Source organism: Argiope bruennichi, chromosome 5, assembly GCF_947563725.1.
Source record: "Argiope bruennichi chromosome 5, qqArgBrue1.1, whole genome shotgun sequence".
Taxonomy (NCBI): Eukaryota; Metazoa; Arthropoda; class Arachnida; order Araneae; family Araneidae; genus Argiope; species Argiope bruennichi.
In genome coordinates this window covers 37,214,297-37,240,119 of record NC_079155.1, presented here as the reverse complement: position 1 = coordinate 37,240,119, position 25,823 = coordinate 37,214,297, and the positions used below count along the sequence as shown (strand labels likewise).

At 27.3% G+C, this 25,823-nt stretch overlaps 1 protein-coding gene across 2 annotated transcripts in view; it reads right to left on the bottom strand.

The window, feature by feature from the left end:
• The window catches only part of LOC129969129 (alpha-catulin-like), a 315,460-nt gene extending 289,931 nt beyond the window's left edge, over positions 1–25,529 (bottom strand). For both annotated transcript variants that reach the window (XM_056083550.1, XM_056083551.1), the window contains exon 1: positions 25,123–25,529. Coding sequence is in view for 1 of the 2 variants with exons in the window: in XM_056083551.1 (XP_055939526.1) it covers positions 25,123–25,143 (21 nt within the window). In the remaining variant the exon portion in view is untranslated. The remainder of the gene's footprint in view (positions 1–25,122) is intronic.
• Between the last annotated feature and the right edge of the window lie 294 nt (positions 25,530–25,823).

Below are 25,823 nucleotides of genomic sequence, written 5' to 3'. Positions count from 1 at the left end.
CACTCTCACTCTCTCTGTATATATATATATATATATATATATATATATATATATATATATATATATATATATATATATATATATATATATATATATATATATATATATATATATATATATATATATATATATATATATATATATATATATATATATATATATATATATATATATATATATATATATATATATATATATATATATATATATAGTTTAAATTTTAATTTTTAATTTTTCCAGCTGGCAAACCAATATTTGGAACTCGACCGATTTTGAGATGAAATAACAGCTATGATGTCGTAGTTCTACGTCAACGTTTTAAAAACGCATCTGCTGTCAAAGAAGGATACGTAATAATAAACATTAAAACATTATTGGTAAAAGCAGGTCAACCTTTTAAAAATGCATCTGCTTTCAAAGATGCATACATAATAATTATGTAATACTGGAAAAAGCGGATAAAAAAATATATGCGATTAAGAAATGATGATGAAAATTGCTATTCATGCTTTATTCATTGTCTAAGCAATTTCGAGCCTCAATGTTCATTGCCTACGGGATTTCGAGCTTCAATAATCATTGCCCACACAATTCCGAGCTTCAAAACTCCCTAACTAAAACAACATCATGTTCTCACATGATAATAGATTTATAATTATTTGAATGCTTCATAATGTGAAAAAATTTGAAATGTTCCTATTTTATCAATCGAACCTTAGCGTTTACAAAATGGATAAAAATATATCTATATCTTACTTCAGGAAGTAGATAATATATTTTTTATTTGCAAATCTTCGAACAAAACATTGGATGAACTTCTGGACTTGAAGATTTATTCTCTAATGTTCTTCTTCACCAGAAAAACCTTATTAACCAGACCAGAACCAAAACCAGATTCAAACTTAAACACTTTAGACTTTTAAGGAATATAATTTTGTTTCATAGGTATTTTTTCAATCAGTTTTATTCAAAATTCAAAATCCCGCTGCTCTGGTGTGGTGTAGAGATGGGGGGGGGGGGCAGCTCAGTTGTCCTCCTCGTCATCTGACCGCGGTTCAAAATTACGAGGTCCGTCCCAAAATATCCCTAGTGTTGCTTTACAACCGAACTAAATCAAATTCAAAATTATGAATTTTTCAAATAATTAATTACAAACATTTTCACATAACATCACACATGGCGATATGGCGAAATTTTAGAAGACATTTTGTATCCTTTCCCGTTGGTGATTGGATTAAGAATTTGATATATAGTCTATATACCTGCTCAGTTTTAATGAAAAGTCCCAAATACCAAATTTCTTTTTTCTAATTTTTGAGGATTTGGGAGTTATCATGTCCTCCTTCATATATAACAATTTATTATTTAACCAACTTATATTTTTTTCAGAATTAAATACAGAATACAGAATAAATAATTATACACTTCTAAAATCTACTATTTGATGAGAAGATGGGGAATTATTATTTGTATATTTATTGGGGTGTATTTGTATATTTATTGGGAGGGGGGTGAGTGCATGTGAGTGTGTTCAATGGAATATAAAAAATGTGGTTTCAGATTCGAATATGGCTATAAACAATAACATCAGAATTTAATTTTATTTGAACAGAAATAAATTCATTTTTGAAAGTTCAATTCTTTGTTAAAAATCAATAGATGTCTTCCAATTTCAGTTAAAAGGATGTAACATAAAACTGAGAACAAGAGGTTATCAGAAAAGAGGTTGAAAGATTGTCAAAACAGCTGTAAGGCATTGTATACAATGTTATTAATCACTCAGCTGATAATTAGATTTAAATTAATCACCGACATAATTAACAGAAGACTACGCCCCAAAGTATCATCTGCCAAAAGTCCTAAACTTAACAAACGATAATTATTGGAAAGGGTGGATTTCAATAAAATGCTAACCAAAATAGTGTATAGATGAAAAACATCCTCCTTGACAAGCATGAAGATAAAACATTTTGGGCTTCATGTATCAATGTCCAAAATATTTTACCTTTAGGATATTTTTTTATAAAAGACGATTTATTTATTTGTTTATTTTTTTCCCTAGACCTCACATTTCCAAGATGTATTCAAATTTCTAATAAATGAATACAAATAATTATTTTTAATAAATAAATAAAATAAAGAGAAATAATTTTCCTTTTGATGGGAAATGGGATATCTGTAAGTCATCAGATACGCTATTAATTAGATTTAATCTCTTATTATTTCATTAACAGATAACTATGCCCCAAAGAAATGGCATTTCTAAACTTAAGGATTGATAAGCATTGGAAAGAGCGAATACCTCACAAAAATGCTAAATGTTTTTTTTTCCCTATTTGATATGAAAAATGTTTTTCCTTCAAATTTCAAAGATGTTTTGATATATCAACATAGAAAAAGAAAATTAAATTGTTGTACAATTGCTGTACCAAGAGATCATTTCCCATTGAGTAGAATTATCATTTCTGTGGAATTACTCAGTATTCAGATAAAGTATTTTCTCGGGCTTCATATTGAGAATCTTTATTAACAATGTAGTCAGATATATTTTACTAAATAAGTGGTGACTAAATTATTGTCTTATGAAAGTTATAAGAGTAGGAAATCTCATGGAAAATTGAAAATGACCATATATATATTTCCCTCCAATAATTTCATGAGCATGAATTTATCATTTAACATTTAATTATTAAACCAAAATTAAACAGATATCATAATTATGTAATGTAAGAAGTAAAAGATTAAAAAATATATATAAATAATTATTAGCTAAGCACAGAAAAAAAGTTGACTTATAGTTTAACAGTTGGATTCCAAAATGACAATGAGCCGAATTTTACTGATTCAGTAAATTTCTGCAACTCATTAGAGCCTAATAAATCATTATTAGGCTGTGTAATTATTATTTTAGTATAACTAATTTTGTATTTATTTTAGTATTTTTATTTATTACTAATTTTTGTATTTATTTTAGTATTTTTTATTTATTACTAATTTTTGTATTTATTTTATTATTTTTATTTATTACTAATTTTTATATTTATTTTAGTATTTTTATTTATTACTAATTTTTGGATTTAGTTTAGTATTTTTATTCTTTATATGTATTCCACTTAAGTTATATGTTTCATTTTAAATGTTGGAATTTTTTTTAGTATCATTTTTACAAATATAAAATATTAATATGAAAAATTGAATCGTCATGAAGGATTTTATAGTTTCATATAGTTTTATTATATTTAGTTATTAATTTCAAAGTTTCTGTTAACAAGCGAGAATTAAATGCTTTAAAAAAAAAAACACGAAAGATTTGCAATTTGCAATGAAATTTCATTAAAAAAAGAAAGGAATAAGAACAAAATTTTTATCTATTGAAACAAGATCCTCTTGATTTTAATGATTCACTTAACAAAAGAAGATTTTTTCTAATGAAATTAAGTCCCGTGACATCGGAGTATAATTAGAAACTTAAATATCTGGATAATTGTTTCAAATCGCACATCATTTTTCTGCGGTAATGTAAATATTATTTTCTAATTTTTCATGTAAATTGCTCAAATAATGAATATAATTTTTCTTCTTTAACTTTCAAAAGTGGAAGAAAATGACTCGATTAATATTCGATTAAACAAAGAAATACATTTGAATTTCATTCCAACAATAGAATATATCATTGAAAATAGTGCAAAATTTATTGCAAAACATTATCAAAATTGAGAAATTTTTTTATAACAATTAAATTAGTATTCATTAAAAGAACAATATTTTAAGATTTTTAGATTGTGTAAAAAAGGAAATCATGATGCAAATTTTTTTAAATAGTAGCAAAGGAATAAAATGAAAATTTAGCATGATTTTTAAAGTGAAATTCAACATTGAAATTCTAATTATAAATTTTCAGCTGCACATTCTCACCTTCTTAAATATATTTGTCTTGATTTTGGTAGCTGTAATTTTAATGTTCCATCTTATAGAGAGTAGGCACTCAGAAATTTATTAAGACAGAAAATATTGTAAAATTTATATAACAAATATTTCATGGCAGTAATTTTAAATTTTACAAAGACATTTTTTTCAAAAATACGAATATTTTACGTCGTTTTCAAGATAAAATATAGACAAAGACTGCTTTTAAAATTTGAATTATAAATTTTCTTCGAATTGTCGTAAATTGATTAATATACATCTTTCTTTTCTGAAATGACAGAAAATAGGATTTGTACTTGAAAATTATATGTTAAGATATTTGAAGTGACGATGTATTATGTGATAAATACAGAGATGAACCAAACAGAAGAAAACAAAATATTTTTTTCCACATCTGCAGTTTTGAAAAGAATTGCGGAAATAAAAAACATTATCATAGACACCGAAAAACAGAATTATTTGTTATTGACCATAAGTTAAATGGACGCATTGCGTGATGCGTCAGCACACGTCATTGGACGCATTTTTGGATATAGCGTGCTCATGACGGAGTACCATTCTAGTTACCATAAAAAGATCTATATTTGCCTTATAACGTTAATCTATCTGGCAGCTGACTTCTGAATACGCTTATGCATGTTTTATGACTAAAATGATAAAAAAATGCAAAAAAAAGCAAGAGAACAAATATATTCCTCACAAGAGCACTATTAGTTTTTGGAACAAGAACAAGTAACTTTAAGATATTATCGTCTTTGAATTTAAAAAAGTAGCCAAAATATATCAGGAAAAAAATTTTACTACCCCATTTATTTCTTACATCTCTAGCCATTCTAATCAACTTGAGTATCTATTCATAGATTTTTAATGACTCTTTACGTTTCTTAAGTAAATGTCTCGGCAAATAAAGACAATCTAAATGGCTATCTGCTTTATCATTAATGGAATATATTGACCATTTCTGCCATTTACTTTACTTTATATACATTAACATTTGATTTTTAGCCTCTTTATAATGTCCTTGTAGTAATGATTTTGTTATGGTATTCTGCTAGTTATGGTCCTAGGTCATGTTTTCGAATAAAAGTAAAAGATTTTGATATTGTGTGTGTGTGTGTGCGTGTGTGTGTGTGTGTGTGTGTGTGTGTGTGTGTGTGTGTGTGTGTGTGTGTTTAAACTTAAGAAAAGTATAAGTATATATACTTATACCCAAGAATATACTTAGAAAGGAAGCTTTAAACTTAGAAACCCAAGAAATATATTTTCATGAGTTCAAAATCCAACTCAGAAATGAAACTAAGAAACTGATAATTAAGGATTGGCTGGAGAGATGTAATAATGCCATCAAGAAAAGAATGACTCATCAACATTTTAAAAACGTTTCGGTTGTCCGAATTGAGGACGATTTTTATCTTAACACTGACCATGGTGTAATTTCAATGCATCAAAATCATTTCTTTGGCCAAAGTTCGACTTGCTATGTAGCACCGAAGAAGAATCTATGTTGTTGTTGTTTCTTTTGGCACTTGCCATGGACAAGTCCGCTTTTACGAAGACAGCGATTTAAGCCAGTGGAGGCGCGTCTCTTGTTTTTATAGTAGCGCCAACTAGGGCCAAGAGTACGACTTTGCTACTCACGCATCACTCATTCGCTTGCACAACCAACCCCTTTTTACAGGGGAGCACATTCACACACCTCACAGATAGAGCACAGAGGAAGAACAACCATGCCCAAACCGGCACTCGAACCCAGAACGTCCCGATCTCGGTGAAGACACCCTACCCGTATGCCAGGACGCCGGCAGACGGATCTATAAATCAGGTGATCAGCGCCTTTACACTATGGCGACAACACAGACTCAGATTGCCAGAAATTAAATGTCTTGGCAATCAAAACTCAAAAATTCCAGTCATTCTTATTAGAGACATTTTGTCAAAGCTTTTGTATTTAGCTCTCTCCTAATCTAAAACCCTAATGTTCATTTAATGTAATTTCTGCATTTTTAATATTTCATTTTAATAGGTAATGCAAAATATAAGGTTTTTTTCCTATATTTTTCTATACCAATATTCGTTTTTTCCAGAGGGTTCTTTACTTTTTGTACAGTTTCATCAAGTGTATTTTAATCCTTCTTGCTAGGTGGAGTTGCTCCTCGGCGGCACATCAAGTTTTCGCATAGACTCTAACTATGTCGGGGTGTATGATATAAAGCTGCATTCTTCTTATTCTGTATCCAGATTATTTTTTGTGACTCAAATACATAATTTTTTTTAATCTGTCGGCAAAAATGTGTGTTGCCAAATATAATTCTGCAATTAATTCATATATAAGCTACAATCAGCTGTATACATTAGTAACTATAGCTTTAACAGAATGGGTCTAACAAATGAATATTGAAAAATCACACACATTTATAGAAAATTACCATTGCTGATAAACTCTTCTACTTAGAATGCGTTTTTACCATCTCAAAAGTGATCCTTTTGAATTGTTCTCGATTAAATTATCGTTCATCGATTCACAACATATTTCTCAAAAAAAAGTAGAAGAAAAAGGTTTTGATTTAATCTCAAGTCGGACACAACTGTAGAGATTTAGACATCGATCATGTAATTGTTGTACAGGTGCATGGACTCCACGAATATTCTGTGGAGGCCAGTTATTAATTTGAAATATTATCTACACTTTTTTGGGGGGAATTTTGAATTCTGAATTGACAGGTCATATTTCAACGTGAGAATAATCTGAAACACAAAGCAAAATAACATTTATCTATAATTTGTATAGCCTCTCATCTTTTTATTATTGTTTTAACTTGCTATAACCATCCCCATAACTTTTTCATATTCTTTCTGAAGCACTTTTGAATTAAAATAACACAGAATAAATAAATTAAAAATTTCCACTCTGCATAGCGTTACCCAAACTGGCGTTGAAAATTCAAGCATGCGCATTGTGTTCTGATTGTTGGCAACTATTATCAACGGATGCGGACTTGATTTAAATTATTTTTAGGTTAGTTGTATGCTTTTGTAATTAAATTGTATTTTTGTTAGTTATATATTTTTGTATATGCTTATAGTTTTAAGTACATCGTTTTTTAAGTAATTTTTTAACCTGTTTTAAACACGTTTTATTTTCTTAGTGCCTGATGCATTTAAAATTATACATTGTTAATTTATCGATCTGCTCATGATGAATCTGAGAAAATGTTGTTGACAAATTCTTGAGAAATTACATAAATTAACAAAGGTATTCGTTATCGCCTATAAAGTTTAAACGCTCAATGACTCTATTATCAGTAATCATATTATTAAAAAAAATGCTTTGTTTCAGTAAAAAATATTATTATATTCATTGTAGTTTAGTCATTTCCATTTTAATTTTAAGCATAAATTCTATGGGAGCTAACAGAAAATGAGAGAGATACATATTACGTTATGACTGAAGGCCTTTATAATATTATGAGTGAATTATATGATTATCAAAATTTGAAGTATGTTATATTAAGTTAAGCAAAAAAAACTTAAACTATTAAAAACATGAATAAGTCAAATTAAATATATTATTGATTAAACTAAGTCCATTGCAATTTAAATTAAATTTACTCTGATAATAAGAACAAAACAAATGATTGCAGCGTCAATAGAAAGCGATATTAAGAAAAATCAGCCAAAGTTTGAGAATCTTTAAATGTTCTCAAAACTTAATTAAAATTCTTTTATGCAAATGAAATTAAATTACCAAAGAAAACCCTTAACAAAAAAAACCTAATAATAATGAATTCATTCAACAGAAATCCCTTATTAATTTTGTGAGAGGAATTTTTCATAGATTCGAAATTAGAATCGTCGCCAGTCATTTTACTTTTATCATGCGAATACAAATTGAATCGACTTCATTGCATTAAAAAGAAAATCGTCTGCAAATTCACCCATTAAGAATTCAGCTGAGCACATTTTCGAGGATTTTCAGACCCAACGGAAACAAGAAGTTCTTCGATTAAAAATAGTATGCCTAAATATAAAAGTACAGAAAATTCGCAAATGAATTCGGATTCAGGCAAAATCCTCAAGACTTCTTAAGTCTTAAATATTTCCATTCTCAAAATATCTCTGTTTCTAATTAAATACATGGCTCAGTATTTTTCAATTAGACACAGCGTCGTCGTTTTAAAACACACAAATATGCAGTTTCTTATTATTATTTTCTTGCAGAAAAAGAAAACTGGACTTTCTTAACTGATAATTTTTTACAAAGGAGATCATCTAAAAATTAACAAAAGGTTTTTTTTTTCTTAAATTAACATTAGGTGTTATTTTTTTTGTTCAAATAAATATATTTCTTACTTTATTTTCAATCCTTTTGCAATTTCATATGACAACTTTTTACTGTTTAATATATTTCCAATTAGTAAAATGTTTAAGAACTATCAGGTTAAAATAAAGACAATATATTTTTCAACATTATTGGAACATACTATATTCATTCTGCGATATTTTTTCTACCCTTTTTTTCGGTTCTTGCATTTCGAATATATGTGTTGAATTTTTTTATTTATGCATTGTATTCTATAGTGTTTTTGCATATATAAAATATATTTGTAAATTGTCCATACTAAATACATAGGTTCGAGATCTGATTCTACAAAGAAAACGTCATGTAAGTCTGCCAGATGCATCCATCGGAGACAAATGCCCTTCCGATGGTGTGGAAATTTAAAGAGAGGGTAACAGCTAAGGTCCCCGTCATCTGGCCGTGATTCAAAATTTAGAGTGCCGTTCCAAAATAGACTTAATGTTCCTTTTAAAGGGAAGTCAATGTAAACTCGACTCCAATATTCATTATAATCGAAAAGATAAAAATTTCGATTTTTTCGCATACTCTTTGACACCTTTATTTGGCCCTTATTAGAAAGTATGCGAAAGCCTTCCAGAAAGGCCATTCTCACAGATTTGTACGAAAAATAAAAACACATCTTGAATACTTACAGATGCACAAAAAAAAATCCTTATATTATAAGTTCGTTTCTTGATGTGTTGAGTTATGCATAATCAATGTATGACAGATTTAAGTTGAATATTATCTAAAATTAACCATGTATTATTTTTGCTAATACAAAACCTCACTTAACTTTTACCAAACATTTCCCCTCAGATTATTATAAAAGCAATCAAGGTCTTTTAATTTAATTTCCCAAGCGCAATTGTTTTGAAGTTTAGACACAATTTTTTATACTTTTAATTTTTTATTCTATATTTCGTATAAAATATGTAATGATCAAAAATTTGAAATGGAAGTTTTGATGAATCTTCCTGTTTCAGATCTCCATGAGTCTAAAAAATATATTTTTCAAAAAAAAAAATTATGTCTGTCTGTCTGCTCGTGAGCATATTATATCAAAAATATTTTGATCTGGATGAATGAATTTGATAGAATTGTAATACAGTCTTCACATCAGATTTGTAAATTTCTTTAATCAAATTTTGAAAAAAGAAATCATTTTCAAAAATTCCAAATGTTCTATTATCCAAAAACAATTCAACACGATAATTACATATCGAATTCGAATTAATTCTAATACAGGGTTGACCGTTTATCTTTCTATACTTTGACATGCATGTAAACTTTGTAACTCAAGAAAACAACGAATTAAATGAAATTTTGTACGTGTTTTTGTTATTAAAATTGCAGTTTTGAGATTAATTCGATTTCAATCGATCACAGAGAAAGCTGTCAAAATGCATATTCGGTTTTGTTTTACTATATTACGGATCACAAAATCTGTGGAATTCTAAAAATAAAAACCTGAGCATTTGTGAGGCTTGCTTGTCGAATGTTGATGTTCAATGCATAGGCAATTTTACTTTTCATAGCATCCCAAAACTTTATAATTTAATAAAGAGGTTTTTTTTTTGTTGCTACCTTTTACTTTATCTTGATCTTTATACTAATCATCTGTAATAAAACAGAATAACCTATGTTAAATTTTAAATAACTTTATGAATGTAAAACTTCAAAAGATAACCATTTATGATAGTAAAAAAATCTCTCAGGGAAGAAATTGTAATACATATTTTATATTTTGCTAATTTTATTGATTTTTATACATGAGTATAAAAATGTAACAACTGACAAATTTATTAAAGGGATACTACATTTAATTTTTTTAACTAACTCCCTTAATTATGATTTCTCCCATGTCATATTATCGCACGCTCTCAGGTCAATCAAGGTCATCTAAGAAAGAATATTCCCTCATTTTAATTATATTTTTTGTAGCTAAAACTTTTAAATATTAGACAGCAGAAAGAAAAACATAATAATATTTTTCATCTTATAAATTAAAAAAAAAATCGCTTAGGTTTGAAAAAAAAAATTAATACTGAAAAGTTATGTCTCTGCTTATAATTATAGAAATTTAATTAAAAGAAAAGTATACTGTCTAATTTAACTGCAGATATTTAATAAATAAAATATTGTTATTCCAGGAATATGAGAATTTATGAATATTCGTAAGATTTTTTTTTTTTTTTATTTTCCTTATAATGTATAGGAATTTATTTATAAGAGAAAACACTTTTAAAAATATTTTATTCATTGTAAACTTTAATTAATTAATCTTTCACATTATTTTTCAAAATCAAATTTACTCCATATGTAAATGTTGCATATAAAATGTTATAAAAATAGCCAGTGCTATTTTCAGTATTTTATTTTTATAATTGGCTACAATTATTAATATTAATTATGATTATTACTATATAAAATCGTCATCAACAGCCTGCAACTTTGGGCGGAGTTAAATACAACCCTGCGCCTTCGATCTGTGTCATTATTAGATATGAATTGTCAAATCCTGTATTGGCATTTAGCAACTGAGTTATTTTATATTCAAATTGGCCGATTTATCGGTGTGCGAATAAACCTAAACATGAATAAAAATTAGTTATGGGAATGGAAATTTTACACGTTATTTATATTTTTTATGCCAGATTATAGCAAAGGCCAATGATTTTTGGTCTACACTTTTTATTATTTTATATTCAGTGTAATTTATATTCTGCATTTGTAATGCCTATTTTTCTATTAGTAAAATACTCTTTGTTTTAAACTGATTTTGATTATTATCTTTCATTTGAGTGTAAGTGAACATTATGAACCAGCAAAATTCCACTACACGGAAATAAAACATTAAATGTTATTATTTATTTGCATCTAAATTGTACTCACTAAAAATAGCATTTTTTTTTATTTCTTAAACACTCTGTCAAAGTGCGTGATATTTTCTATTGCAATTTCCGTTAGCTAACCTATAACAATAATATCGGAAATATGGTCAATAGAATAACAGCTCGTCTAGACGGCAGATCTTTTAGTTATTAATAACAACCGATTAATCATATTGTTCATAACATATACATCAATATAAGCTCAAATGGGTCACAAAATGATCCTTTTCAAGAAACATTTTATATGGCAATTATTTTAAATTTTACACAGATCTACTTGATATTATTTTTTAATAACTTATGCAATTTTACAGCAAAGATTGATCGGATTTTAGAATTATTACGTTTTAAAATTATAAACTAAAAGTAGTATTGAAGTTGGGATATTCAGTACTTCAAACTGAATATAATCTCTGTAAATATGTTTTCACCTTGTAAGCAGACTTACTGTAACAAAACAGTCATATCTTTTATAAAATATATTATTTGGGGTATATATATTTGACATCATTCTTTTTTTCTCAATCCAACTTTTGTTGTTGTTTATAATGGCACTTGCCATGGACAAGCTAGCTGACGAAGTAAGATATTTTAAGCCAAGGGAGCGTCTCTTGTTTTAGTAGCTCCAACTAGGGTTAAGAGTGTGTCTTATCTACTCACGCATCACATTCGCTTGCACAGCCCCTTTTTACAGGGGGACACACATTGACACATCTCACAGATAGAACAGATAAAAAACAACCATACCCAAACAGGGACTCAAATCCAGGAAGCTCAGGTCACGGGGAAGACGCGCTACCCCTATGCCAGGACGCCGGCAATTCAGCGTTTAAATGATATTTACAGAATTTCAAAACTTTCCTATTTAAAATTATTTGGCAAGAAGGCAAAAATACTACCCTCCCTGAGAAGATGAATTGGATCACTGAAGCAGATAGCAGCAAACAGCCATTTGAGTTCATTATAAGGATAATCGTCTTTAGAGACTAACTGATTTACGAAGAATATTGATTGGTTGAATTTCACTAATCTCTCTTTTGCTAGGCTTAATTTTTTCATACTATTTTCATTTGTTTCATAACTTTAAAATGAATTTAAGCGAAAATTGTGAATGACATTCGAGTAATTTCCTCTTATTTCTGCTCATTTTATATATGAACTTTCTTAATAGGTTCATGGCCCATGATATTATTATGTATTAAAGATTTTAATGCCTGTGTAATCTTCTAATCAGCTTTAAACTTTTCGTTGTTTTTGTTATGATGTAATTTTATTTTCTTATTCCTAATATAAACTTTGCAGGTAATTAACAGAATGCTCGCTCTTTAAATTTCAGCATTTGAAAGAAATTACGCGATTGTTAATTTGATGGGAAAATGAAATATATTGAAATTTCTCGCAACAATATAATCTATCACTGAAAACTACGTAAAGAATTTATTTTTAAAAATATCAAAATTCTGCAATAAATTGCACAAAAATTGAATTAATATCATTTTGCATATATTTTTTTTTAAATTTTAAAATGGCACAAATACCAGCTTATAACAATTTTATTTTCAAGAATAATTGTGGAAAAACCTCAAAATTTTGCATAATTTCTAATTAATTGAAATTAATATTAATAATTTTAAAAGAGGAGCAACAAAAAAACTAACTAATTCGGTTGGTACAATTTTTATTGAGAGCTAAACATACTAAATCGTTTTCCTTTCTATAATTAGTTGAGATACAAATATTGAAAATGATTAATTATTATCAATTACAAAGCCGCACTTTTTTAAATATCTATTTTGAAAGTAATTATTTTAGAACCGTTACCAGCATTTTTATGATGTTAAAAAATAATTTTTTTTAATATGTGTCACATAAAATCTATGAAATACCATTGATTGAGTTCAGTTTATTGTTTTGCATTTTCTACCTTATGCATTTAATTTTATTCTCTTTAAATAATGATTATTATTGCATCAACGCTATTTCTAAACATTATAATTATAGTGACAATACTTTAGCATTATTTGAAACATGGTTACTAACCAACGGTTTCTTATTAGGCACTCAAGACTCCTTAATATCTTTAAATTCAAATATCTTAGCCTTTTTACTTCTTAATAGGTAAACTTTGCTTCCTAAGTTGGTGGTAAATGAAGCAGTGAAGTTGCTACCACTGACTTAGGGCAGATTCACTCCAACGATGGTTATTGATAATCGCGTACGATTGGCTTTCCCAGTGATGAAACTCCTCTCCGGGCTGACAATTTTCAGTTTAATAGTGGCATCTTCTTTATATCAAAAAGCATCAATTCATGCTACCTCATTAATTAGGTCGAAATTCAGAAATTCAATTAATTGTATATTGATATGTAAAAACGAAATTTTGCTCCAGAAAGAATTCTTATTATAGAATATATAAAATTGCAATACATACAATTAACTTCATTGATTGAAATCTTTCGATCTCGATAAAATCGCAATGCTCTAAACAATTCTAATTGCACTTATTTTTTTATGTATTTTTATATATTATTAATCCACAAATCGATACCCAAAAATTCCAAATTCTGTTTTTTTTTATTTTGATAATGATTATTAAAACATGAATCTACTAAGTTGAAAAACAGTCCTGGTGACATTTATACCTAAATCCCATTATTCTGACACTTTTTTTAAGTAAAATTACTTTTCAGAAAAATAATAGAGACCGAAAAAAATCTTAAGGAAAATATAGAAATGATTTAATATTATATCTTCTTTCAATTTTGAATTTTAGAACAGCTTTTGTGCCTGCATGTCAAATAAGTGTCAACAAATAAATAAAGATTAATAATGAGAATATAAGCGACGAATCGTTATTTAACGAATAAGAATATTTGTAAAACAGCTTTAGAGAATTTAAAAATGAAAAAGTATTGAAAAAAATTTAAATTTAAATGTAGAGTATTGTCATATAATTTTATATTTTTATAAAATGATTTGATTTTATTTATCGGTACATTATATTACCAACCCCCAACCCCCATTTTTCATTCCTTGTCTTTTAAAATACATTCTTCAAAAAATGCAAGCAATACCAACTGAAATCGGCGAATTTAGTAGCATATTTTGTGTATATTTCGTCTGCTGAAAACAAATATTAAGATTGTTTCTGCTCTTCAACTTCCAATTGTAAGATTTTCGATCCCAAAATGGCTAGCCCAGCTCAAATGTGTATCATGTTTCATTAAAAAAGAACTTCGCAGTTTTCGTTTCAAAAACTAAATACAGACACATTTTTTTAAAATTATCATAAAACATCACATATTTAAAATTATCTCTAAATATAGTGATCACATTTCTTCAAACCAACAACTGCTTATTCCTACTTGTAACTAAACCATAGTAAATTTTAGGAAATTCATTAATTTAATTAGCTTATAAAATATTATTCAACTACAGATTATCCAATAAAATTAAATTAGAAATATCCGTATAAGTCACTATGAATAAACCATACACTTTAATAACCCTTTAAAAACTATATATTTTACTCATGCATTGTTAATTCCCCAGAGTATGGTTTCTGATCATTTTATAGATGAAAATGATAACCCTAGCTTGTAAGTAAATATAATGATCAAAACCAACAAATATCCAAAAAAAAAGTTTAAATATAAATAAAAAATTAAGAAATTCTTCTTAAAGTTTCTTAAAAATTAAGAAACTTTGCAAAAACTGTAAAAATTAGTTGAGAAATATATAGATTATTTATACCCATATATCTACTAAATATATATATATATATATATGTGTGTGTGTGTGTGTGTGTGTGTGTGTGTATATATATATTACGAATACAAACACAGCACAGAACTTATACCGTCAAAATGCATTATATGTGCAAATTATACCTCAAAATTACGTCAATTGAAGGTAAAATAGCTTATTATAACTATAAGCTATTTTACCTTCAATAAATAGCTTATTAACTGATATTTATAACGTACAACAAACGTATTATTCTCACTTTAGTACTGATAAATTTTGAGTTATGAGGCAAGCATGTGCTGTATATATTCATGTATCAACACACGGTTTAAAGTTATATAAATTTTAAATGTCAAAAATTTGAAAAAGGAATTCATGCATATTTTACGGGCTCAATGTAAAATTTGAAGGATTTTTAAAGCTATAAGTAATAAAATATAACTTATAATTTTTTTCAGTAGCATGATTCGTAAAAAAACTAATGATCAAATCATGCATATCATTTGCTAATTCAACTTTAAGAGAAAAATGTATAAAATAAACAATTTTATCAATTTCTCTTTCAAAAAAATCGTTGAAATTCTTGTTTGTATTCCAAAAGAGAAAATTTGGAACTGAACTGAATTTTTAGATTAGATATTAAAATGTTTATTCAACTAAATGAAGACCATCCCTTAGGAAACTTGTAATATGAACTTTTAGTAGATAAAACGGAAGGTACCCGAAACACACTCTATAAATCAATTTATGGTTCCAGTTGTGCTATCCGATGGCAAATTTAGGCATTTGCAGCTATTATAAGGAATTTAATGTGTTCATAACTGAATGGAAATTAGACATTAAAATCTCAAACAGCTAGATGATGTCCATCGGTTTTGGAACATGTGATTTTGAATAGTTTGAAAATAAGAAGGGAGGCACCTAAGACGCCTTATCAATTGAAGATGCATAGTTTCTAACATGATATTCGATGATGGATTCAGGAACTTTACAGATATAATGAAAAATATATTTTTCCATTATAGCAGAAATTATATAATAAATCTCATTCAACTAGATGAAAATCATCGGAGAACTTGGGAATTCTGACGTTAGCAGATATGGAAATAGACGTCTAAGACACAGACTCTATAAATCGATGATAAACTATTCCAAATATGTATATTATCTATTGGAGAATTCAGGAATCTTGCAGCTCTGCGCAGTGCACTTAATTAATTAGGTATATCATTTGATTAATTGACCAATTCAATCCCTATTTCAACATATTTGTAACTCAATATACATGTTAATGGCTTATTTAGTCTCCTTTTCTTATTCTAGTATTTTGAATGTTCTCATTCCTCAGTTATGACCTCCTATTACTATTATGATAGTTTATTTATTTATTGAAGACATTTGTGCGTCGTCGATATTTACGTCGATTTTTACAAATAGTTGTGAATTTAGATAGGAACCTGGACAAATATATTTGAAATTTAAGAATATCTTGATTTAATTTAAGTTTTCAATTCAGGTAATTCAATATTTTATAATTTATTTATTTCGAAAATAGACGCTTAATGTTTTCAAACGAATTTTTTTAGTCCCTCTTTACCCTGTGACACTGGTAAGCTGCTTAATCCAAAATCAACCATTGATTCTAACATATCATGCCAAATTCAAAAACTATATTAGGCCCCCATTTATTTTAAAATAAAAGCTTTTGCACTTTCCAAAAGTTAAAAACCACTGAAGCAACAAGCTATATAAATAGATAGTTTATATTTCATTTTTTTATCATTTTTTTTTCTGAATTCAATTAGCTTTAACCTTATAACTTTAAACGAGCAATTCTTTTATATATATATATATATATATATATATATATATATATATATATATATATATATATATATATATATATATATATATATATATACCATAGGGGGTCCCAGAGCTTGGCGACCATTTGGCGACTTTGACGCAAAAATATATTATACCCGAAACATTAAGAATTTTCCCGATCCGTCCAGTAGGAACTGAGATACGCCTCGAACGTTCCTGATTGGTTGAGAGGCTTCTAGCCCCGCCTCCTGAGACCTATAAAAGGAGGCTGCCGCAGCTGGTAGGGAGAGTAGTCGCAAGCGACGGTGAAGAACTGGTCTTCCAGGGATTAGTGGAGCAGAGACGGAGTCAAGTTAGTGCTGAACTAAGCTGTGCGCTACTGTCTGCAGTAGAGTCTTGTTGTATGCTGCACGTCTCGGCTGAAGATAATCGTCTTCTGTGCTGCATTCTTGTGTGTATCTTGTGCTTCTAGCGGCCGCAGAATACATACATACATATATATATTAATCTAATATCATATATATATATAATATTAGATTAATGATCAAAATCTAACTATTTGAATCAAATTTTATATTTAGATAAGGTTTTGCTTTTTAAGTTTATCTATACAGGTGTCTTTCCTGAAAAATTTAAATACGATTTAACACACACACACACACAAAACATTTTTTATAATTAACTATTAAAACCTTTTTCTATCTACTCTTCATGCTGACAATGTCATTTAGTGCCATCTCGTAAATTTTTGTGGTACTTGCACAACAGAAATAATGCAATTATTGTGTTAATCTATCAACGTGTACAAGAAACATTACCAAATTTGGGCACCAAATCAGAGTGAAATATGTTATTCTTTAGGCAGACCAAGGAGCTTATATGGTTTACTTATAATGTATATTTGTAGCTAACTTGGGCATTTCACAATGCCTAGGAGACATTTTAGAAAACATTTAATTTTAATTTACGCAGCAAAGTACTTCTCAAGAAAATACAGAAGAAACTTCTCAAAAGCAAGGATCCTTGAACTTCGCCCGCTATGACAAGAATTGCTCAATCTTCGCTTTAAAACAAACTGTAGAGCGAAGTTCAGTCTACCAGATACTGGAATTAATAAATATACTAAAAATTTGCAGAGGTAATTTTTTTTTTCTTTCCTTTTTTTTGAATTTTGCTGTTTTGATTTTATCAACATCACCCGCTACTTTCTATCCTGTAGTAATACTTGTTTCTATATTAAGTTTCATTTAGAATGTGTATCAATATACACGTCTGAAAGAAATCCGTATTCGTCAGAGCTTGTTAAAAGATAATGTGGAGACTGTCTGATGAGAGGATTAAGTGTCGGTCTTCGCTACAACTTTGGAGACATTAATTATGGTTCTTTCTCAGCTCTCTTTTCTGTATCAAATCATATACGATATATTTATTTGCTATTAAGTATATATTCCAGATTTGAATGTCTTAAAAAATTTTCTTTACGCACAACGATAAAAATGAGGCTGGTCTTTTTATCATGTGAAAACATGATGTTGTTTTGGTTAGGAGGTTTTAAAGCTCGAAATCGCGTAGGCGATAAATAAAGTATAAATGCCAATTTTCATCATCATCTTTTAATCGCATATATTTTTTACCTGTTTTTACCAGTACTGCATTATTATTATGTGTGCATCTTTGAAAGCGTTTGCGTTTTTTTAAAGGTTCACCTGCTTTTACCAGTATTTCTATATTATTTATTACGTTTGCTTCTTTGACAGCAGATGCGTTCTTAAAAGGTTGACGTAGTACTATGGCATCATAGCTGTTATTTTCATGGAATGTAATCTTTTTTCGGATTATATTAAATTTATTTTTTATGATATGTTTAAAAAAACTTCACTCGCGTTTAATAACAGTTTTGATAAAAGATTATCTTTCCCCCAATTGAGAAATATCACTTCATTCATTCTTAAGTGGGAAACATTGAAGGATTTGACTCCTGTTCTATGATTAATCTATTATGAAACTGTTTTATGATCTCAGAAATTAGATAATAGCAGTTTGTGTTTACAAAAACATTGTTTTCATAACAATTCGGCATAAATTAAAGCGTTTAAAAATTTATTGGTAAATAGTTTATCATTTGGAAATCGCATTGCGACGGAAACGCTCGTTATTCAACTTTCAAACGTGGCATTCCTTTTTGTGAGAACATGATGTTGTTTTGGTAAGGGGGTTTTGAAGCTCGAAATCGTGTAGTCAATGAATAAAGAATAAAGGGCAATTTTCATTTTATAATTTTTTCTTGGCAGGCATAAAGGTTTTAGAGCTCTCGTAAACCAGTTTAAACTGGTTAACGATTTAAATTAATTAAGACAAATAATGATATAAAAATAATAATGTTCTCACATGATAACTTGAAATCTGCTATCGTAGTTTTCATTTTTTTCAGATTTTTTTTAGGTTTAAGATGCAAAAACATTAACAAAAAACACATCGTAATTGAAGAAATAAAAGCAAAGCGTTACTTTACCGTTATAAATATATCGGTACATATAAATGTTACACAGTCTTTGCAATATAATATTCTTTGAAAAATGGAGTCCTCTGAAAAAAAAATGAGAATCATTGGGTCTGTCACAAGTTGTTGTTTTTTTCATTCGGGTAAAACATAACTTCTGTGGATAGCAATATGACTTTTAAATTTAAATTATAATTATCGTAAAATTGTTAAAAGAGGTGGAAATAATTTGCAGTTGCATTGTAAACCGATGAGCAGAATTAAATCAAATTTCATTTACAAACATTAAAAGAATGAAAAAAATAATTTTCATAAAAACTAATATGAAATACCTTAAAATAAATTAATTTATTTTAAAAATAATGAAGTAATAAATATTTGATAAATTCAAACAATAGCAGATGCTCCTTATTCTTCCCAGTGAAGTTCAATAAATAATTGCAAGTGAACCGGGGACTCTAATATAAATGAATAAATAAGTACTTTCTACAAATTTCTTACTATATATCATTCATTTCAAAATGTGCATTTTTATCAATCCAAATCTGATGAAAATGTTCATTATTTTTTTCTATGCAAAAATTTTAATTATTGAACCATTTCCATTCGGAAAATGCCATATATTATTAACTTTGTTTTAATAAAGTTTGTTGCATTCATTTCCAATATATCTTTCATAATCAGTGTATAATATTTAGCTTCATTCCATTAATATGTTTAAGTACAAATTGCTCAAGGAAATTTTTGAAACCCTCATGTATTTAAAAAATCGCAACTTTTAACTTTCTATTTAAACATTTAATTTTTAAATTTGTGGCAAATTTTACCTTTTATCTTTGGAAACACATCTCATCTGTTTATAAGCTCCATAGAAATAAGAAGAAAGAATAATATCATCGAAGAAAATCAGCACTCGTTTGGAGATGAATCCCTGAATTCATATAAAGAAGGATACATTCTCCATTAAAATAGTAATATGAGCATGTGTTGCAATAAAATGTATTAGAATATAATGAGTGGATCATATTATAACACATCATTATAAACGCTTTGAACATTTATTTTCCGTAACATTATTCTTACATTCAGCTCTGAAATGGTATTCTTTTCCAAGAAAATGCCTTTAATTGCATCAGACGTTTCTATTAAAAAAATAATATTTTTTTTTTTTACTCATAGCTGTTTTTACCATTTTTTTAAAAAAATATTTTTATTATTTTCTTTTAGCAGGAACTAATTTAAAAATAAAATTGCATTGTGATCCTCACTAGTGCTATCTTCATGTAACAATCAATTAGGCATCAAAAGAATACTAATAATTTATTTGTTTGATATGGCATGTTTAATTTTTTTTTATTTGTTTCTCAATAACGATAAAAATGAAAGCAATTAACTTCCATTTGTTTAACTGCGTATCTAATTTATAATCTATTAATCGACTATTCCATCCGGCAACTAAATTGGTCTAACACTACTTAATTTCTTTGATCTATAATCTTTCATAAATGTTTCATCTTAAAATAAAACCAGCGTAGATTTATCATAAAAAATAACAACCAGCGAGAGGGATCTCTTCTTAATTTTCTCTTAAACTTAGTCTTATAAAGAAGTCATTCCTTTTCTTCCCAGAATGGAAATTATGTACTTTATACCAGGTCCTGAGCCCTTGACTTCTCAGATTTTATTGACCACGAAATCGACGGCTGGGGCAAGGCGGGTGGGAAACAGCACAAGCGAAGAATCCCCCCCCGTCCATTTCCGATTTTCGCATAGAGAGACAGAGCCCGGCTGGAGCATTTGAGGTTTCATAACGTAGTGAAAGAAACTGAATATACATTTTGGCAGCATTCTTTCAAAAAATTGGAAGCACAATTTGATAAATATCTGCAATTTCAATAACAGGATCACAAAAAATTTCACTTATCTAAGTCATTGATTATTTGAGTGAATACGTTTGTATAGCTCGAATATACAAAGCAATAGACGTTCAATGCCTAGAAAGGGTCCATTTCAAATTTGATACAGATCTATAATTGACAGGTTTTGCTCGAATATATAAAGCAATAGACTTTCAATGCCTAGACAGATTCAATTCCAAATTTGATACAGGACTACATTTTACAGGTTTTTCTCGAATATGCAAAGCAATAGAAAATGTTTTGGTAATAAATTAATTAATTGAAATGAAATTTTACCCGGTTAAAAAACCGGACCTAATTTCTTATTTGAAATCATATCAAAACTAAAGTAATTTCATTAATTTTTTAATGGGAAAACATTTCTAAGCATGAAAGGTTTCAAAAGATTAGAAAAGGTACAGTTGAAAAGATCAAAGATGATACATTAAGATTAATTTTTTAAAAAAAACAATATAAGGGGAAATATCTTCAAAATACAAAACCATTTATACTCTTACATTGGTTATATAAAAATATTTTAATACTCTAAATGGCTTAAATATCATTTAGAGTATCTAAGTAAAGTTTCAGTATACCAAACATTATTTCAATTATAATTACATTTTTACCCATATCGGAACAATTGGTTTAAGAAAATTCCCAAAGTAATATCTTATATACTAAATACAATAATATATATACAAATTTAGACTGCTGTGCTGATTAAGCGAGGGATTTAGAAATAAAGTAATTAATCAAAATCAAATGATATCTGGTTTAAAAATTAGACCTATCTTTACATATAAAATCGTCAAAATGGAAGCAATTTCATCATAATTTTTTATGAAAGTACTTCATAATAAAGAATTGTTATTTTATTTCTTTTAGAGAACATTCCTTTTATTTAAAGTTTTATTTAATTCTGATATCAAATATTATTTAGAGTTACGAAGAATTGTAAATTTTCGTGTTTTCTATATGTTTCCTATACAAATATTTATATCAAGCAGCACTTGGTTTCAGAACAAACAAAATGCACTTGAATCGAATATATAAACTACTTAAAAGGTAAAAAAAATGAATTGTAATTTCGATGATAAAAAACAGAAGAAAATATTTTTCCGTAGAAAAAATAAAAGAAAGCAGTGGACATTTTAGAAATATATTAATGAAATTTTAGAATACAAGAAAAAATTGATCATCGTTTAGCTTTCCGCTTTTAAATATCTTATATGATAGACGAGTTTTCAAAATTATTTCAAATATAAATTTCGATGAAACATAAAATCATTATATTAAATAAAAGGAAGGAATATTCCAATCCCGAGAATATATTTAAAATTATTGCATTACTTTTTCTAAAAATAGTTTACATTTAATGGAAAATATAAGTAGTTATTTTGTCTACTTCTTTTCATATCTTTTTCTCTATTTTATGTTACGTATTATATAAATTGGGCATATATAGAGGAATTGAAAAAAGATTTTCTTTTATTTTTACATTTACTGCATGCTATTACTCATTAACAACATAAACAAAACATTATTACATATGCTTAAATTTCTCTTTCATTCCAAGTCTCATTTGTATTTTAATCTTAATTTTAATTATAAATATTTTTATCCTTTAAATCATATCTCAAGTTTATAATAGCATTTAGAAAGATGACGAAGAAATAATCTTTCCGTAACGGTTTTCATCTTGTTATATGAGCAGCATCTTTAAACCAAACGATAATTTGAAAGATTAATTTTAAAAAGTAGAAGACATTTTTAAGTTTATAGGAATTATTATTTTTCAGAAAAGCTGAAAACGATATATTTAATCGTGGCTATATATTTATATATTCTAAATTTTAATCGACATTTGCAACTTTATTTTAACAATTTAATTCCCTTACTCCAGAAAATGTAACCTAGATTTGTAAATGTTGATAACCAAAAAGAATATGAAACAACCCTCTTAGCATCTTATCTTACAGACTAAAAGGATATCTCTTTAAGATGATCTCCAAATTTTTCTGAAATTTGCTTCTAACCAGATTCTAAAAAAAAGAAGCTAAACGCATACAGTTGATGAGTCATTTATCTTATCATTTTCCTTTTGTAAAAAATACACATAGTTTTTTGCTTCCTATATTCTATATTTAAATTAAGATTTGAAACTGTGTTTTAAGAAATTATTACTCGCATTCCAGAAATCGTATCTCAAGCTGCTGACAACAAAAAAAATTCGATGAAATAACCTTCTTAGCATATTTATCTTATAGCCTTACGAGATGATTCCTCAAAGTGCTTAGAAAAATTTTCTGAGATTTGCTCCTATCCATGATTTTCCAAAAAAGCTAAAGAGATACAATCGACGAGTCATTTATCTTGTCATCTTCTTTTTGTAAAAATACACTGAATATCTTAAGGAATAAATTCTGCATATTCTTTTACTTTTTTCATCGTCTAGGAAGTGTCGTTTTCGTTCCATGAGGCTTTTCTTCTTTTCCAATTTAACTTAAAGATAAGGGGGATATCTTTTTCCTTTTTCTCCTAAAATTTTCCTTCTAGCAGCTGAGATTAGAACTTTTTATCATGTAGTTGTTATTTTAGATTTCGAGTCATTAATATCATCAACATAATAGTCTGCAGAATAATTTTATTGAAGGTTAATGTTTATTTAAACAACCATCTAAATTATCTACTGGTTATTTGTTACTTAAGATACTAATTTTTCATGTAAACAAATTTATCAAATTGAACTGCATATTTTTTTTTTATCCTTAGTAACACTAGTTATTCTATAATATCGTCTGACTATTAAATCACAAAGCAAAAATATTGTTCGTAACTTTGTCCCACTAATAATAATAGCTTTGCTACTTCAAAATAAAGAGTAGACCATGCGAGCAGTAAATTTTAAAGGTTATTTTATCTAATGTGCATAGTTCAATTACATAGGAAAACCATTTAAAAATTTTATTTCCATTAATTATTAATAATTTGTATTGCTCCTAAGATAATTTATTGACAATTTCTCAATAAATTTAACATACACATGTGTCTTAATATATCAATTTATTACCAACTGTTGTTTAATAATTTTTTCAATATTTAAATTGGAAAATTAATGTTATACAATATTTTTAATTAAAATTGCAGATTTAATAAAAACATTTTGCTAACAAATTTTATTATGCTTATTATATTGATTATTAACCCATAATCCAATATTCTACAAAAATGGACCTGTACAAATTGTATAATTTTTATATATATATATATATATATATATATATATATATATATATATATATAATAAACATTTTTCATTATATAAACATTGTAAAAGATTGTAAAAAATAATAGTACTTTTTCTTTTAATTCAACATTGTAATTCTTAAATCTTTTATTTAAATCAAAGGTAAAAATTGTAATTATTTTAAAGCGATTTACCTCGAAGTCCTTTTAATATACTGTAAATAATTGAAAGTGATATTTATTTTTGTTTAAGGTGATTTAAATCTAAGAAGTATATATAATACCTGCTTTTCTTGTAATACATATATTATACCATCTTAAATAAAATGTAAGAAAGAATGAAAATGGTAAAAAAAACTAATACATCATGTTTCTTACATATTATAGAAAGGCAGAGGTCTCTATAAAGAGTTCCGAAGAAATGATTATAAAATTATAAAATGAAACTAATCCAAAATATTGAATAAGGACAATTATTCAACCTACCGTAAATTATAATAAATTTAAATATCCATTTCATTTCCGCTAGTTTAGAAAAAAACTGATATTTTTATAGTTTAGAAAAATGTTTTAACAATACTCATAAATTTTAATTGCAATTTTCTTAAATATTATATTTTGAAATCTGAGAAAGAAAATTCCCCAGCTATAAATTTAAACATACTACAGAATTTTTTTAATTATTATTTTCACTATTACAAAATATTTATTAACTTATAAAAGAATAAAAATAGAACTTACCCTTCGACGATGATGGTGCATCTTCAAATAAATATTCTTAACGAAAACGTGGCCTTGAAAAAATTTTGTTAGATTAAACTGATTTAATTACTGTAGACAATTTCTGATGTTCATATAATTTCTGAATACTTTGAAAAATAATTATGGCTGTAATTCAACACATCTTGTTTTCATATATCTCCTATTTAATTGTAGAAGGGTGTGTTTTTTTTCTGAAGGGAGTTATTTTCTTCTTTTAAACCAAAGTTATTTCAGAACAGAGATCATATAACAAAATTTCAAACGATGCTATATATTCGATCTTTCTGTTGTTGATAACAGAATGAAATTATTTTTACTGAATTTTTCAAAGAACTTTCGAAAGATATTCATTAATGCATCCTGAAAGATTTTCTTTTGAATGCAGAAATACATTGCAACTGGTTTTGTTCACCTTCTACTTTTTAATACTGTTATTCATATAATTATCTCTATTCTCCATAAAGGATTTTATGTATATGAGGTTAGTGAAAATTAGAATTATTTACAAGAAAAAATAAGTAAGAATTTATCCTTATATTTATACTATTATTTTTTTCAACTTTCAGGAATATTTTTCAGCAATGTTTGAATAATAATGCATGAAACAAACCATGTACATACTGCTGCTATGTGAGCTAATGGGAATTACTTGTCTAACGGTTTTTCACAATACTTGTTTC